The 18,168-nt window shown below is 35.8% G+C and overlaps 1 protein-coding gene across 2 annotated transcripts; it reads right to left on the reverse strand.

The window, feature by feature from the left end:
* Window positions 1-6,445: 6,445 nt before the first annotated feature.
* On the reverse strand, window positions 6,446-18,168 carry LOC139966619 (protein canopy homolog 2-like). Of its 2 annotated transcripts, none has more exons than XM_071969843.1 (6): window positions 17,992-18,168; window positions 15,995-16,102; window positions 15,098-15,213; window positions 12,331-12,528; window positions 10,018-10,114; window positions 6,446-8,792 (listed from the first exon to the last, which is right to left on the reverse strand). In XM_071969843.1, the coding sequence occupies exons 2-6, from the start codon at window positions 16,098-16,100 to the stop codon at window positions 8,761-8,763; spliced, it is 549 nt and encodes a 182-aa protein (XP_071825944.1). In that variant the 5' UTR covers window positions 16,101-16,102; window positions 17,992-18,168; the 3' UTR covers window positions 6,446-8,760. The 2 variants fall into 2 exon arrangements, with proteins under 2 accessions (XP_071825944.1, XP_071825945.1); XM_071969844.1 differs by lacking the exon at window positions 17,992-18,168 and adding an exon at window positions 17,835-17,972.

Below are 18,168 nucleotides of genomic sequence, written 5' to 3' on the forward strand. Positions count from 1 at the left end.
GCTTATTTATCGAACCTTAAAAGTTATTTATACATTTAAGGTTTCGCTATTACAGTAAAATTCAGAATAGAAAATTGTGACAATATGAAATGTATTCGTTTTGTTTTACTTTTATCGAAATAATTATGATTATGAGAAAATAATGTCAAAGGTATAAAAAATTATATTTATCTCTTTATTGAATTTTTATTATCGTAGCTTGTGATATTAGCTTAGACACCTTTAATTATGTGCTTGAGTATATTGGTCGTTTTTTTAAAGAATGATACCGTTAAAGTATATACATTATAACGTAATGATTAGGCCTACATTATAATGATGACTACATTTTAAAACATTTGTGTACATTTTTGTACAAGTTTTATGTCAAGTTTTGTTTTAATATTCGATGTGATGCTCAGAGCTCCAACATAGAGAATGATTCAATAAAAACTCGAGAAATTAGAAACCTAATAAAGATATATATATATATATATATATGAAATTGTATATGTATGCATATAGTCTCTGGTTCTATGCATTCACGAGAGGTGGCGGAAAAGTGTTCGATCGGCAGGGGGGCGATGGGGGTGGGGGTTGGGTGGGGGGTGGGGTGGAAACGAGATAAACTTCGAGGGGCAGGAGGACGTGTGACTTTGAATTGAGGGGGCAAACCCCCAAATCACTTCAAATTTTCCCGTTTTCCTCTGTTCATTTAGTACCACAGAATCCAATACTTGGAATGTTTTTCAATCAAACGGTCCTTATTTTACTTACACTTCTAGTTTTATATTCTTCAACAAAACGGCACGTTTTATTCCATTTTTCTTAATGTTTTAACAACATAGCACTTTTAAATACCAAAAGGACACTGTTTTGTCATAACAAAGATGAAAAATGCACTTCTAATCAATGAAAACGTGTTTTTTTAAATTTTTTGCACAAGGGAGAGGGGGGGGGGGTGTTGACTGAACCCTGTGCCCCGCACTCCAAATCACGTTAAGGTATATACAACGATAACACTGTCAAGAACAGTTTATGTATAATCCAATCACACACATTTTTTAAAAATTGACAAACTTTTGTCGTAAAATTAAAGTATGTTACATTCTGGTCCACTAAAATGTCTTAAAGTGGGTGGGTTTATATCGTAAATTGTCAAGGATTTAAAAAAAATAACAAAATCCATTTCAAGTGAATGAAAACATCAGTGCTGTTTGTTATATTCGTTGTAGTAAGAATAATACAGAAGTCCTTCTATTAAATGGAATCCTCGTGGGAGTAGAGTTAAAATATCTTAGCCTACTTAATATCTCCCATTATCGAACGGCATGCATGTATATTAGTGCCTTACAGATGATTAACTTCAAGTAGCCTAGCGTCGCCAAGTAGGAGTAGTAGGTATCCATGAATTTTCCGCCCTCCACTGGTGCCCCCCAAATGAATTTGCCATGTCCAAAAGAGAAAAAGGGGCAAGAACATACCGAAATCTTTCTCTTCTACAGACTATCAGATAAATATTACAAGTTTAATTAACTGGCGTATAACCTCCAATATTCAGCAGATTTGATGCTGGTATTATAACTTCCGGAAAGTTTCAGAGGATTTCACCCCCTTGGACCCGACGCCGAGAAGGCTTCACGCTCGGCTCTCGCACGGGCGACTCCCGCACATGACCCGCATTCTTTACCCCCCCCCCCCACACCAGTGCAAACGTCGCTTTCATTTGAGTGTGCCCCTCCACCTCACTTCCAAATGTCAAGCGACGTCACTGGCTTCAAGAAAGTTAATTTCACTTTAAACTTTTCTTTGTTAAGAGTTGATGTAATGATCCAGCCTTACGTTATAAAACGAGACTTTCCATGCAAGTGAACATAGATTTATTCTAATTTGCATATGATTCTCAGGGCGAAAGTTGTTCCTGACAATCCCGCGTCAAAATGAGTGATTATAGTCTATAGTCGCCCGATTTTAGAAATTCAAAATGGATGATTTTGGTAAAACGGTATGGGATTCAAAAATCTACCATTCAAGGCATTGTCATGGTAACCAGATCAACGTAGCTAATAAAAATTGGGTTATTGCGTTACATTTAGTCCAATTAAAAAAAGTTCAATAACTTTCGGATGATAGTAGGGACTCCGCCTTCAGAATATGTTAACCTTTAGAAATTTGATGTTATCTTTTTATGGCAGGCATTGTTACAATTATGTGATAAAAAAAGGTTCCTAAACAAAGAAATGGAAAGAAAAAAAAACATAATTGAGGAAGCAAAGTCTTCCTCGTAACCAGAGATTATTTTTTCAGTTTATTTGAATTTATTTAAATCCTTAAAAGGCTGGTTGTGACGTGTTCCCTGACGTCACCAACTCAATTGTCTTCAGATACTGTTTTTTGTTTGTTTGTTGGGAAGTTGTTATTTTATCCTTGAAATATGTTATGCTTAGGAAGAATTCCTAAAGCTGCAGTAAATTATTATATAGCTGAGAGGAATACAAATCACGATTTCTTAGTATTTGACCTTGGATAATTACAAAAGACAATCAGAAAAAACAACAACAATATCAATTAAACAAGAACAAAAGAAACTGATTTTGAAATGGTGATCAATTGAATTATTTTAAAAGAAAATACGGAACTCAAACATCAAAGACTATATCTGGCGGTAGAGCGATGGGTGGGGGTGGGGGGAGGGGAGGGGAATTTTGGGGATAGGGATACCACATGCAAACGCAACTTTCGGGCTACAAACAGGTGTTAATTAAACAGTTGTATAAAACAACCAGAATTGATTTGGATTTTGAAAATAGAAAGGAGTCAACTAAATGTTTTATATTAAAGATGTTTAAAAAAACATTCAGATTTTACAACTTCTGTTCTTCTTTACTATTGCTTACATCTTTATTCCGTTTAGTTTCCACATGCACACACATATGTTTTTTTACATTTTTTTAAATATATTTTTATACATATATGAACACCATAACGTACGTGCATGGAAAGCAATAAGGAAAAAAAAAACCCATATATTTAAAATAATTTGTTTTAAGAAGTTTAGTTTAAAACGAATAGCGATGGCTTTTGTAAAGCTATGCATGCCTGATGTTGTTATATAAAGCCATCGATTAGGTTGTCAGTGCACACTGAATCATTAATTACATGCATCTTTGTATGTTGAATCACAGACCGAGTTTACTGTTGAAACACCTGCCTGAGACGTGTACACATGAACCACTCAAGCAACATAAGTTAAGTAACAATTAAATCAACAAAAGCCATTTCCTATACCTATGGTTAATTCTTAACGACAGATTCTTCCTCTCTCTCTCTCTCCACCTATTTCTCTCTCTCGTTTTTTTTTTTTTTTTTGGTTTTGGTATTTGCAGGAAAAAAGCTCTTGTTTTCATTTAATTAGCCTTGATGAAGTAAACCATTGATTCAAGGTAAGATATCATATGCATGGTGTTATATCACATTAATTGGCCTATATCTCTATAGGAACAGTGTAACTGGTCGCTCATTCAGCCGTTAAGACACGTCACCATGCTTGGTTGCTTGCGAGATATTCTATATATCGTAAAACCAAATAGAATTATGTCGTGGGGAGAAATTTAGTTTAGTGCATGTTAACAAGTAGATTAAGGAAATCGGTGAATTTGTCGTCTGGCTTTCAAAAATGTCACTTAAGTTTCAGTCTATAAGGCATTAAGACATACATGAAAAGTGTGTTGAACCACCTCCACCCACGGCAACCACCCCCTCAACAGGCAAACATACAAGTGTATCAATATATATATATATATATATATATATATATATATATATATATATATATATATATATATGTGTGTGTTGAGACTAATTGAGACTAGTGGAACACTAGTAGTTGTAACTCAGAGTTTCACGCGTTGAGCGTTCATCAGACAACTGCAGTTGTCTGATGATCATACATATATTCCGCTCTGTCCACCGGACATAGAGCACTCTGCGCCAAGATAGACGCCAACCAACCAACCAACTATATATATATATATATATATATATATATATATATATATATATATATATATATTATATTTAAGTTATATATATTATATATATATATATATATGTGTATGTGTGTGGGTGTGTATGTATGTGTATGTATATTTATGTGTGTGGCTGTGTGTAATCCACCACATCCTACGCAAGCAAAGTGAAGGACCCCAAAATGTTGAGCTTACTCATAGATGACCTGTTATGTTGCCGTTTGAATTAAAATATTTACGTTTATGAGAACAAGGGTAGATATAAATATCTTGAATTTGTCGAAGTTAAACCAAATATGAGGATCTATTTACTTCACCATATAAAGTTGCTTAGCGTAAAATTTCTCTTTTCATGCTTTTAAACTGAGAGGAGTAGAGGGCGCGTAACTGATTTTCAGAAATTTATTGTCCCATACCTGTAGATAATCGCTATAGATCAGCTTTACACTGAACTGGTTCTCATTAGTATGCACTATTTGTGACTTTCGTGAGGGCGGGAGTTGACCAACCGGCATAATGGCTAGGAACCGGTGCGCCGCTCGCTCCCAAGGCGCTGCCAGTGTGCCGATTTTCTCTTCGTCGCAAAATGTGCTATAGTTTCATCCGAGGCGTCAAGTGAGCGTTGTACAATGTTAACCATCTCCAAAGTCTAGAAAGGAAAGTCGGGGATAGATAATATAAGCTGAACCGTATTTTACCATCTTTGCATATAGGGCAGGGTGGATAGTATGCGTTGTTATTTCAGATCACTGTAGACGAATTAAAAGAGAGGGTAATTTCATGGTGTAAAGGACACAACTTGAGCGCTCTTAACGGTGTAATCTTTAAAAAAAAAAAATTGACGTAGGTGAGGACGCCCAACTGATATACCAAACAAAGATGTAAATTGCTTTATCCTGTAGGAACCGTGCCACAATTAGAGTAGTGTGCGTCCGCCTGACGGGTTAAAATAGGCCAAAATTGGTTATATTCATCACAAAAATGATGTATATCAGTAAGGAGCAAATGATAATGGTTGAGTTGGCTTTTATCTTTCGAAGAAGTATTTTGTCCCTCTATTTCGGGATCTGATATGTTCAAGCGAAATAATTTAATCTACGCTAATGGAATAAAAAATAATAATAATAATGGTCAAAACGTAATTTTTTTCATGTTTGCTGTACTGATCATGAACTGCAAAATATGTTTTACCCTTTGTTAAAGTGTTTTGATTGGTCGAAGAGAAAGAAAAAGATACAAAAATGAAGGAGAAGGAAATGAAACCCCCCCCCCCACCCAAGAAAACCCTTCTGGGTGTTTTTGGACATTTTAACTAATGTGAGATTTTAGTGTATACATTTCCGCTCATTTATGACTATTTATTCATCTTTTCACATGGGGGCCTCTCAATTATTGTGGCTATTCTCAAACCTTAGGCGTTATAGAAACATTCCATTTCTGTTCGGTTCGAAAAATACATTTCGCCTATCGGCAACGTACGCTCTAAGTTCGTTGGTTATTCTCTTTGCATTGGAAATATATATATATATATATATATATATATATATATATATATATATATATATATATATATATATATATATATATTATATATATTCCCCTTTCAAATTCCTTATATTCTCAAATGTACTCAAATATAAGAAAATGACGACGATCGTTTACACAAAATTCCAGTGAACAATTTACGTAATTCAGTAAGCACTTAATGTAACCAAACGGAGCGTAAGACGAATAAAGAGGGAAGGGGTAGGGTGGAGGCAGTGCGCAAGGGAGGGAATGGCCCCAACGCCATCGTCGTATGAATCCGGTTTTATTTCATAATTACAGAATATCAATTGCGTTTGTATCTAGTTCAAAACGCAATTTTATTTATGCTTCGGAATGCACCATTTTTCTGGGGGGGGGGGGGGACTCCTAAACCCCGTCTCCTGCTCCTACATGAAAGTTCACTTCAATTATACCAGGCCATACACCATATACTCTCAGACTTTAAAACCTTGGTCCGCCTCTGGTCCTTCCATAAAGGTCAAAGCCTCTTCCTAGATCAGTCGATAGAAACTTAGAATTTAGCATTTACGATGTACGTCAAACATTTGATTTTTATTTTGAAATGTTATTAATCTATCTGGCAACATCAGAATGAGTCAGTGATATTGCCATGACAACTGCATTGAAAATGTCCTTAGTTTTCCTCATTTACAGAGGATGATTTTATTCTTGAAAACAAAGTGAATTTTGGCATAACCTTCATCATTTCCAGCTTATGCAAATCTATTCAGATTCTTTGTATCACAATTTCGAGAATTAGCCGAGAAGCTTTTCAAGAATCTGTTCAATGCTGACGTCACATCTCTGATCCATTTCCAGGGGTAATGAAGGCTTTCTTTGGGAAAGTTAAGACCCATCAGATGCAAAAATCAAACACAAAAAAAGAAACCGCAACAACAGATTTTTTTACGCTAGCACTGTTTCTAGAATATTTTTCCCCTTCTAAATATAAATGTTATTGTTACTCTTCCCAAGATAGTAACTCCAATTGGAATAATTAAATCAAAAACAAATACCCTGACAGTCATTACATCAACATGCATTTTTATCTCTCTATGAAAATAAATGAAGAAATTCTTAGACGTTGAACTATTCACAAATCTTGTAATCTGGAAGCAATGAGTTTCAAAAGTCATGCCTGGTTAGAAATTGTGTTTCCTTCACCTAACACACTCGTAGACGTAACTTTACTGTGACATACAAATTTTAATCCACATTATTCGTCGGTAGTTCTTATCATTAGCAAGTTTTTTCTTATTTCTTGAATTTTAAGGAACCCCCCAAAAAGATCATTTTATAGAGACAAATGCTTCCAAATGTACAATTCCTACTTTGCTGGGGATTTAAATAAATTGGCCAATCATTCTGAACCAGTGGCCTCAGAATCTCTAGTCCTGTAAACTACCAACTCAGCTTTCCAACCCTTGGTTGGTAATAATACATTTTTACACCTTCACATCTTTAAGTACTTGTTATTAAACATATTTGAAGCTAGCACAACGGAATAGTTCTGTAAAACAAAATATAAACACAAACCCTCAGACCTCAACTTAAATCTACCTCAGTGTTTTTAAACCAAACTAAACATGAGCCTAGAACTCATTCCACTAATTGCGTCATCCCACTATGAAATAATCGCAGTTTCCTAGCTCCAAATATGGTAAGACCATGACAACATAATGGAAGCCTTTAGGCACAAAAATTAATTATGATATGTTATGAGAATGCTATAAAAAAACACTGCCCTCAGTCTCAATCGGATTGCTATAACACTTTTAAATGTTTGAGAAATGACCATTTAAACAAGTGAGGTTCACTAATTAAAATGACTGCACTAGTTAGTCTAATATACATACTATTTAGGTCATTTGCTCAGACACTCAGTTTTGTAATACAAAACGCAAATGACATGATTACAATACATAACAAATTTGTTGATGACAAATGGTGTTTGGATGTCACCACAAGGTGGCCCTGTTTCTTGTAAGAGTTTTTAATAAACATATATAAAAAACATATGTTTAGGTTGAATTATTAGAATTGATAAAAACAATGAGTTAACATCGATATTTTGACATGTGATGAGAAGCTGACGTTAACCTTCCTTGTAAGCATTAAAGTAGCATTCCAGGATAATAGAATACTTTAAACGTGAATATCTTGAAATCCTGCAATAGCTATATCAATGTTGCTATCACTCACATATTTATTTTTTATTTCTCCCTTTTTTTGTTTTTTGATAATAACATATCAAGACTTAAATTTTGCCTGATGTCACCCTTGTCTCATATTCAGATAAAAACTTCTTCCAAGATCAAGAACCAATATGTTAACGTACATAACCGTACAAACGTTACATTTTGCAAATAGGGCCGGCATAGTGAGCAATAAAAATAAGGCCAAAAAAGTTCATGCCTTTTCTAGTCGAACAAAAATTTACTTTTCATAAGGCACATCATTTGAACTACAGAGTTGGAAAGTATCTATAGTTATATCAAGGAGGGTTGTTAAATTGAAAGTGGTATTGTCTTTAAATATGCTAGAAAATATCTTAACTGGTTACCTACCACACTAACTTATGATTCATGTTCTCTTTAAAGGTCATGTGTATTGGTACGACATTTTCGCATTATAAATTCACTCAGAGTTGTCAAATGAGTACTTATCGAAACTTTTCTGCTCTTTTTAAAGCTATGCTCACACATTGAGGAGTGTCGTATTAGACAATTAAATACCTAAATGAGCAAGAATGTTAAAAAGGGTGGCAGTAAATACCCATTGTTCAAGTTTGACCTTATATTTTTTCGGGTCAATCCACACGAATGGCACCATTTACCAATTCCGAATCCACAGCAAATGTTATCAGATGTGAATTTAAAATGAATGATTCCTCCTCTGAGTATATGCGTAGGTTTTTGGTTATTTACATTTTTCATTGCATCTTTTTTTTTTAATATTTCATTTATAGTCCTCCTCATCAAGTAGTCCGTCCATCAGTCTGATGGAAAACAAAACTGTGCAAGGTTATACTTCCTTCAAATTTGCTTTTGATTTTACGATAAACTAACATGAAAGATTTCTGGTAAGATACAACAAAAAATAGGGGAAAAAAAGGAAGAGAATAAAACAACGGCAGCTTCAGAAAGCTGTGAGGCGGAATCTATGGAAATCAGGAAGATTGGTTCTTGAGTTGTGTGAGGAGGTATTAAAGCTCATCTTTATTTGGTCTGCAGTAACCTGTAAAACAAGAAAATGAGAGGGAATACGTTTAGACAGTCTAAAGCCAAAACCAAACTCGAATCACATCATTTCAAATCAAGCAATGGTAGTATATTCAGCAATAAAGAAACCAAATAAGACTACGAAATACTAAGCATTTTATCTTCCATCTCGTGAAGAATTTATTTAGGCCAACAGGAGTAGAAAAAAAAAATCATCTATATTAGATAATGATGATCTAAGATGCATTGTGATATATAAAGTGTCTTGTATACCATCATGCAGAAGTTATGAGGGTAATAACTGAGGAACTACTGTTACCCCCACCCGCCCCCCCCCCCCCACCTCACTTCCTATCATCCCAACCCCCTCCATACTCCAACTGTATTGCATTTCCCAGTTAACAATGATCAAGGATGGTAAAGTAACTCCCAAAGGTATAAACTATTTGAAAAGATCAAAGAAATTTGATTGGTTGGAGCGAGATTAAAAATCAATGACCTAAGGTCAATGGTTCAATATTCCAGCCAACCAAAAATTTTTTTTTTGCTCTTGTCAGATTCTTTACAATTTTCCAGGCATTTTTTTTTGTTTGTTCCATTTTGGATATACAATTTCAACACCCCCAAAAATTGGACAATGTGAAATAGTTGAGTCAATATTGTTTTTTTGTTGTAAATCTTACAAATAAAATATACATATTTCATGCAAAAAGAAGTTACAAAGACGGTTTTTGGTTTTCAGAAAGCAGTATTTTTTTCATCGTTTTGTTGCAAACAATGTTTTCTTTATTTATTTTATTTTTTTGCTTCATTTTTCAATCCATCGATCTGACCTTGGATTAGATAGGGTTCTAACTAAAAAGAAAGATAAACCAATGAAATGGTTTCATAATTCAGCTACATCCCTATTCTAAAGTAGAAGACTGGATGTAAACTTTCACGAGAAACGTGCAACACATTTGTCAGTGTGATTTTATTGACATGACACCTGCAAGCTAGCTTCAAGTTCACTTTTGGTGCAAAACGTTTCAACTTCTTCAAAGGTAGTTATCTCGAAAATGGTACGTAGGAGTTCAATGCAAATTTCACCAACGATGCTTTAAGAATACGTTTTCACTTCCCAATAATTGTTTTTAACAAGCTTTTCATAGTCAACTCTTTTTACTCTTTCAACCAGTCAAAAAGTAAAGTTTCACCTAGGCTATCATTCACAATTAATTGCTTGAGAAGTTTGGACTTACCTATAATATTGTCACAAAGTTCTTCATGAATATTCATCGTTTTGGCTTTAAAATGTGCAATTATATCATCCTCGTAATCTTCCAATATGTTACCACACTATCGAAAGAAAAAAAGAAAAGAAAATAGTTAAAACTAAAATTAAACCGTGATTGCTTGCTTGCTCAACTCTTGTTTTATATCAGAGGTCCCTTGGATTTGAGTTTGATCATCAATTCGTAAACATATTTTGAGCAGTACTCGGTTAGGTTGATAAAATGGCTGACCATACAGGGGGGGGAGGGAGGGGGTACAAGCTTCGAGGGGCAGTGGGAGTGTGGGACATGTCATTCTGATTTCAGAGGCAAACCGCAAAGTTACTTCAAATCTTTCAGACGAAAGTTATCCTTTTGTGCATTCCATTCTACAAATTTCAGTATTTGAGTGTCTTTCAGCAAAAGGGCATTTTATAATGACTTTTTTAAGTACCTTAATTTTTCAACAACAGTACATATTTAAATAACAAAAGAACACTTGTGAATAGGAAAATGTAAATAGTGTACGTTTTATTACTACAAGGGACAATATTTGGTTATGAGAAAGGGCACATTCCAGGTGTTTCAATTTTTTATGGCGGGGGGGGGGGATGGTAAAGAGGGGGAATGTGCTCACTGTTCCCCTGGCTACCCAACCCTGACAGTAACTAACAAAAGCTGCTTTATGCCGTGGTTTTATCTTACAAGAGGAAGTTTTGTGTAAACCACATCTAGTGGCGTGCACAGAAGCCCATACGTGTGCATGTGACTCTACGTCACCGTGGCGACCTATTTCTTAGAACCTTACAGGTGGGAGATGGGAGGAAGCCATCAAATAGAATTTCATGACAAGTGAAATAAACAACTTCATGATGCTACAAAAAAAGTTCAAATACATTCAATGAAGCTTTCCTGGAAGGATTCACTATATATTTTATCTCAAAGACTTCAAAGGATCCTCATTAGCAGAAGGCTGTTGGTAAACGCCCCACCCCCAAGGCAGTAAAAGTCAAGGTAGCAATATAATGGGAAGATTTAAAAATGCAATGTCACCAGCATCAATCAAGGTGATGAAAACCATTGTCCAACTGATACATCAATTTCAGAAGACTCAAAGTAAGCTTATAGCAGATCAGAGAATGCAAGGACAGTGATAAATATCCCTTACGACTATCCCCACGACGTCAACCCACATGCACGCACACTTTATTGGAGTTTAAAAAAGGTAAAGGTAAAAAAAAAAAAAAAAAAAAGAAAAAAAGAAAGAGAGAGCATGTTCTCTTTTTTTTTGTAACTTCTTTGAGTTCACATTATATGTATCGTCATTGGAAATGAAAGGTTTGGTTACAGTTTTGTAAGACCAGTACATTTGCTGAGATAAGGCCACAATAAGTTCAGAGTGTTTGGTGAGTATAGATGCAATCTCAAATTCTACTCAGTGGAGTGACGGAAGGGATTGGGGAGGGAGGGGAGTGGGGGTAGAGGGGAGTGGGGAAGGGTGGGAGTGCGGGGAAGGGAGTGGGAGAGAATGGATGGGGGAGTGGGAGAAGAGTGAGGGGGAGTGGAAGAAGGAGTGAGAGTGGGAGGGAGTGGGAGAGTGGATGGGGGGAGTGGGAGAATGAGAAAGTGGGAGGCAGTGGGAGAAGGAGTGAGGGAGGGAGGACGAAAGCAAAAAACTTAAAATGAAAATGTAAGGAGGAGAAGGAAGGGGTGGGGGTGGGGGGACTTGTTGGGGTAGGTAGGGTAAGCAAGGCAGACTGTATCACCATCCTAAGTACTTACCCCCTTTCTTTTTATTCCTTTTTCCATCAACTGAGTATTCCAAAACACATATGGTTTGGATATTTATGGGCAATAAACTCATCTCATATGACTGCACGTTCACACTACCATAACTAGAGCACTTGATAACCTTTTAGCAATGTCTCCCAACCTGTGGCTGGCCCATTGAGGTCTACAACTCTCATTCTCATGTATGCATTTGTTGCGACAAGACTTGATTTCTCAATTCTCAATTCTTCAAGTTGCAATCTGCATTGAGATCTCCTTTGTTTCACTAAACATGATCAAGTTGCACATTTCGTAAGAAGTAGACACTTAATTTGCAAGCACTTATTGAAACCACTGACAATAGCAGCTGATCTAGAAACATGTCATTGATATCAGAGAAAATAAAGTACCCGACCTTCCTCAAGACTAAACACAAAATGACAAACAGTAATTGACATGGCTATGAACACAATTTCTCTGCCCAGATGGGGAGCTTTTGCCAAATGCTTCGTTAACTACGTCAAAACTTACAGCTATTTTCAATTTCTTTCCCGTTTCCGCAGTTATAGATATGTGTTCAAGCTCCAAAGGTTCGTCTCCTCTCGCTTGGAATCGGACATAGCTGATCTTCTCCGTTTCTGGGTCGGTTTTTACGGCGTAATCCGTCATCTTGTCACAGACCGTTTCCACAATTTCGTGCAGGTGTGTCTCTGAGCCTGCATATGGTATCTAAGGAGGAGGAAAGAACAGAGGTTGAAATATAATATTGTTTATATCAGATAATCTAATAAACTTCCCAACTGGACCAATAGAGAAAATATTTCCTTTGTTTGTCTTAATATCAATATTTGTGTTACAGGTTTTCTGAAGCCATTGAGGAGTTTCCTTTTGTTGTTAAAATTTCTACAATGATCACAGAGTGCAATCAAAGATACAAGGACAAACTTCCATCTATGATGTTATCCACTGCTAGCCTATTGGACAGAATTTATTGCATCAGAGACACCACCTTGCATAATAAATACAAATATTGATATTTAAGTAGCTGGTAGATAGGTCCGACTTTGATTGCCATTGATAGCTTTCTTTCGACCCATTGATATCTCCTGAAAATACTTCAGGTTAGATCAGACTAATATTAAATGGAAAGCCCAAATGAACGCTGATTCAGAACAGTGACAACTTTTGAGATTGCTTGAAATGAAGGTTACGCAAAAGCATTGTATTTGAATGGGGGCTACAAGCAATAGACAAGACATGCTCAGTTTCGATAGGTAATTACATTAATTACATTATATATACATTATAATTACATATCTTAACTTTCTCTCTCTTTATTCTCAATTTCAGGATAAACATCTCTCCCTCTACCTCTCCCTCTGAAAGTCAGCAACCCTTTTTTTACTAACAAAATATGGGACTTGTTTACCACGGGATAACTTTGGCAAATTTTCTTTCCTCTTGGCCTGAACATGCAATGAATAACTTAAGTATGGGATACACCTCAGAGGGATATACTGTACCTTTACACCTTGAAGGGACACACCTTTATTTCCCGAAGTTGATTAAATTACCAACAGGGATTTTTTTGAGCCACTTTTTCAATAATATCAATAAGAGAAAAGGATAAGGGGAAAAAAAGGGGGCGCTATGGAAAAATTAACAGCACACACATGTTTTTGTCCATATCTGAGAAATCCAATTAAAGGAAGGTAATATCTTTTTCCAGTCATTCTGGGTTTGAAAAGTGAAACCAGAATGTAAGCACACTGCAACAGGAGATGGTTCCATTGGCAGGTTTATGACACTTGTATGCTTAAGTTCATGGGAGAATACAGACAAACCCAAAACTAAGATATGAAAATTACTTTTGAAGTGTTAGTCTAAATAATTTGCAGAACTGCTTTACAGATAAACCCCCCTCTACCCCCCCCCCCCAAAAAAAAAACCACAGAAAAAAAAAACAGATTATAATACAAGGGGAACAGTATTTTGAAAGTTATTTGAAGTAAATAACCTTTGTTATTTTGAAATTATTTGTAAGTTGGATATGTATGGTAATAAGTACATTTATAAATTTCGTATTTTGAGTAAATTTTTTAAAGCAGCTTTCTTAGTTTTCTGTTCCTTCATGTTTTGACTCCTTTCAATAAACAATGCAGTCCATTCACTTGCTTAAAGGCATTCAAGACTCGCCCCAAACCGCGTGCGGCCATCTGAAAAAGTTTACTTTCTGTTGCTTGCATGTGACGTTTTGTTCGTGTCGCTACAAAATGCAGACAGTAATGATACGTGATACCTTAATTGTTTTCTTTAGCTGGACACGAGATGTCTATCGCTGTATCGTTTGTATGCTGTGCTGTGGGTATTGACCGCAGCTGTATGTACTGACTGTACACTAGTGTCTAATTACCGACGGTTGCAAGCTGTGTGTGTGTATCTTCTGGGATCGATGGTGGTGTTTAACACTTCTGTTACACCTTATTCGAAACTAGGTCAAATTACCGGCATTAGACGTTTCTTTTTGTGCGAGTCTTCACACCCTTTAAGTCTACTTTTTTTCCCCATAAAACTTAAGGAAAAAAATTAAACACATTTTGATTTTACATACATGTATACTTTCTTTTGCATACTATACTAAATGATATTCAATATTGTAAAAACAAATGGTGTGGGATGACATCCAAAAGTTGTTCTGTTTACAATGGATTAACATTAACATTTTGACTTTTTCTTATGAACAGACCTATTGACCTGTGTGTTAGACTAAGTCGTTCAGTCACTTTAACTGATGAGCCTCTGAAGATTAAAGGATCATTTTTAAGAAACTAGACAGCAGGATATAGAAACAGGCCCCGCACTGATAATTTAAACAGTGAAGGGGGGGACACTAAATTAATTTGGCGGGCCACGAGGATACATCTACCCGACTCCATGTGCCACAAGATTGGACTCATAGCATTTTATGGGAATTAAAGGTTAGAATATTCTAAATGCATATATTGTCTATCTGTTATAATCCTGGTCCGATACACAAACTGCACAAAATATAAATATTTCAGGTTTGACCTAGTTACGAGGTTCTGAGTGCCGCATTGATATGGTTGATGAAAAGCTTCTCTTCGGCCACAAGCGCATATTGTTTTTTAGCAGGATGCATATCAGCACACAGGCACCACTTTGCCCACCCGTGATCTAAATTACAACAGATTAACATCAACATTTTTGTGCCTATTTACTGTCAACCGTTAAACAACCATGCTAACATACTTAATATCTTGATACTAGTATTAAATACCGTTTCGTGTTTTCTTTGGCCGTTTGGGTCAATCCTAAAGCTTCCAACATCTATCTTCCTTCGAGGATCTTCGGTCTCGATTACGTACCTGATTTCATCGATTAATGCCGTGCAAGCTGCCAAGAAAAACAAAAAACAATGTCGTAAAGTATTTAATTCATCTTTTATGATTGACAGAGGCACAACCCCCCCCCCCCCCCCAGGTAAACGACCTTAATTACTTCTTGTTCAACAGGATACCCTTTGCCAAGGGTGGGATCACCATGAGGAAGATGCCAGATGTTAGCACAAGGCAAGCAAGAGATCTGCATGCATGTGCAAGAAAACAGAGATTGGTACAACACTGTGTCATGGCAACAATGACAATAATGTCACTTTCATTACAAGACCCTGCGTGTTTTAAAAACTTGTTAATTTGACACAACATTGTCACTAATTAGACTTTCATGTAAGATCTACATGAAATTTTACAGAAACTGATATATGTTTCAATTCATAAATATGCCTGTGAGTACTTGATTTCAGCCCGTAGATTGTTTATGGAGTATGTATTGTTTTAGCCAAAAAAGGCTAAAATTGGTAGGAAAAAAAATTGTAGGCCAGTTCTAGCGTTATTAGCTAGTAGATACTAGTACATGTGACCAAGGAAACGTGACTTTGTCAAAGAAGTTACATAATCTATTGGCCTTAAAGGTTGAGAACCTCCAGAAAAATCACTTTTGAAACAATTAGCGATATTAGCAACATTTAACGATTTGGAGCCGGCTAAAAACTGATGACCTCTAACTGTTTTATAAAATATTTAAAAGAATGTTTTGCCTAGACTAATGCAATAAAGTGGATAATACAGATTTCATTTGAAGGAATCTATTCCAACTTCCATCAAAGTCAACTTACCTCCGCAATAAATCTGGGGATCTCTTTTAGCCCATACTTTATCGGTTTGTAGCAAGATATTGAAGAGTGAAATGACGATTGTGCAACAAAATGTGTTCATCTCCATCTCTGTGAAGATATAAAACCATACCATGTTCAGTTAAATGGACCATTCAATCAAGACATGAAGTCAGCAGTTTCGATCCCAATTATGGTTTCGATCCCAACTATTTCTGACAGAAACAACACCATTATGTAGCTCTGCATAGCAATTTTGCATGACAAAAAATATGAACAGATATTCAAATTTTGTGATATTTTGTGAACGCAGATCTGGTATTAACTGCAGAGAGAATGATGTCATCACACAAGTTCGGCAGAAAATTTTGGATTTTTGTCTTTTGGCTTATAATATTTATTTCACTTATTCTTAAAAGGAAGATAATATTTCTGCCAAAAAGTTGCATTTTGATGAAATTCTATAATTGATGAAAAACACTGAAAACCATGGCAGCTATGTAAGCATTCAAACCTTATAACAGCAGGAAAGTTAAGCTTTTGAAGAAAATTTGCCATTATGAGGTAACAGAACATCTACTGTGATCTACAGTAGGGTAGACTCTAGGCTTTACCCTGCCAAAATAGGTTACATATATATCTTGAGTTAGTATGGGCAAGATATTGAGATGGGGGTTTCAAACTAGCAAAGTGGTGAATATTTTTCTCTTCGATATTATAAGTTTCACATTGTTTGTTACTGGTCAGAAAATCCTTATTTAGTACAAGAGCCCTGTTTTTTAGCTTACATTAAATGTTCTCATGTGAAATTTGGCAAGGAATCACTCTCAGCCAACGAACCATATGGGTTGAGTTAGGAACAAGATAACTGAGACGGGATTATCAATTAATATCAGTGTAGAAGATATTTCTGCCACCAGCACATCCCTATTAGCTCCTCTCCTCTCTGCCCTCCGTTCTTAATAACTTCCAAAAGAACTGGTCAACTTCAAAATAGATAATGTTGTCCTTAGTTACCACACAAGTACACAACTAGTACTTAATATCACTGGTGAACATACTATTGCCTAGCAACTATTGTTATAGGCTAAGGAAACAATTGAAATAAACCTGGAAGATCACAAAATATCACACTTAAATATTAACAGTAATACCAATTTAATAAAGTATGATAAGTCGATTGAAGGTTGAAATGAGGCACAAATAATTAATAAGATGTCCTGAAAAGAAAATAATATATATCACTGTTGGAAACACTGAAACATACAGCAGCCTAGGCTTAAAGTTAAAGCCCAATTATTCATTCTATTCTATTCTACGAACTAACCAATCCTTCACTCAACAATGGTTTTTGGCAAGAAAGTACATCATCATGGTTGTGTGATTATTTACAACACAATAGTACTGAAAAAAAGAAGGTTTACACCACCGAGAGTCAATGTGGAATGACGCTTTAAGGTGACAAAACTTACAGTACTCCTCCAGAGTACAACAAATTTATAAACGTTAACGTAACAATGTACCGACTGAAACAAGGCCTTAAGTAGTTACATCGACTGTTATTGTGCTCAAGAGTCAATCATCTCTTTGAAACAACTATTGTATGGAGGCTTGGATTAAATGTTGTCAATTGTCAAGTAGCATATACGCCTATCATACCTATAAACACAAACTCCTACTCCTAGTAGATTTGCTGTTACTGCTGTTATTACTTATGTTTACTCTGGTTAGTAGACTTGACTAATACAAGTATCTCAATAATGAGAGAGCTTTGATCGAAGACTACCTGTATCTATTCAAATTTAGCATTAAGATGCAAAATTTTATGTAAGATCGCACTTGCCATCGTTAAGTTTGAACCCAGGCTGGGTTTGAACTTAGGCTATTCCTAAGGAAGAAATTGTATAGGCCTAATGCCGACTTCGCCTAGCCTGTCTCATCTAACTTCTAAGTTCAAGTTGACTTTCTTTGCCAGTGTAGTTACTAAGCCTTAAAAGTACCAATTTTGTGACGATCCTTTTGATAGTTTCGCTATAACAATCCAACGCTGAATACACATAACCGAGAAGGAAACATTACGTGACCGAAATTTCAATGAACACCGGAATGTGTTATCTGCTGGCACCTGATACCTCTGATACTTCACAACAACAGGGATACATACATACTCTAGAAAA

The sequence above is a fragment of the Apostichopus japonicus genome, chromosome 4 (genome assembly GCF_037975245.1).
Source record: "Apostichopus japonicus isolate 1M-3 chromosome 4, ASM3797524v1, whole genome shotgun sequence".
NCBI classification, from domain to species: Eukaryota; Metazoa; Echinodermata; class Holothuroidea; order Aspidochirotida; family Stichopodidae; genus Apostichopus; species Apostichopus japonicus.

What these genes read in the sequence shown, in the direction of transcription:
- LOC139966619 (XM_071969843.1), bottom strand. Translation starts at nt 16,100, where the DNA reads ATGGAGATGAACACATTTTGTTGCACAATCGTCATTTCACTCTTCAAT. An exon ending in TCCCCAGATTTATTGCGGAG is followed by an intron (nt 15,214 to 15,994) that starts GTAAGTTGACTT and finishes TTTTCTTGGCAG; the next exon opens with CTTGCACGGCATTAATCGAT. An exon ending in GCCAAAGAAAACACGAAACG is followed by an intron (nt 12,529 to 15,097) that starts GTATTTAATACT and finishes CCTCCTCCTTAG; the next exon opens with ATACCATATGCAGGCTCAGA.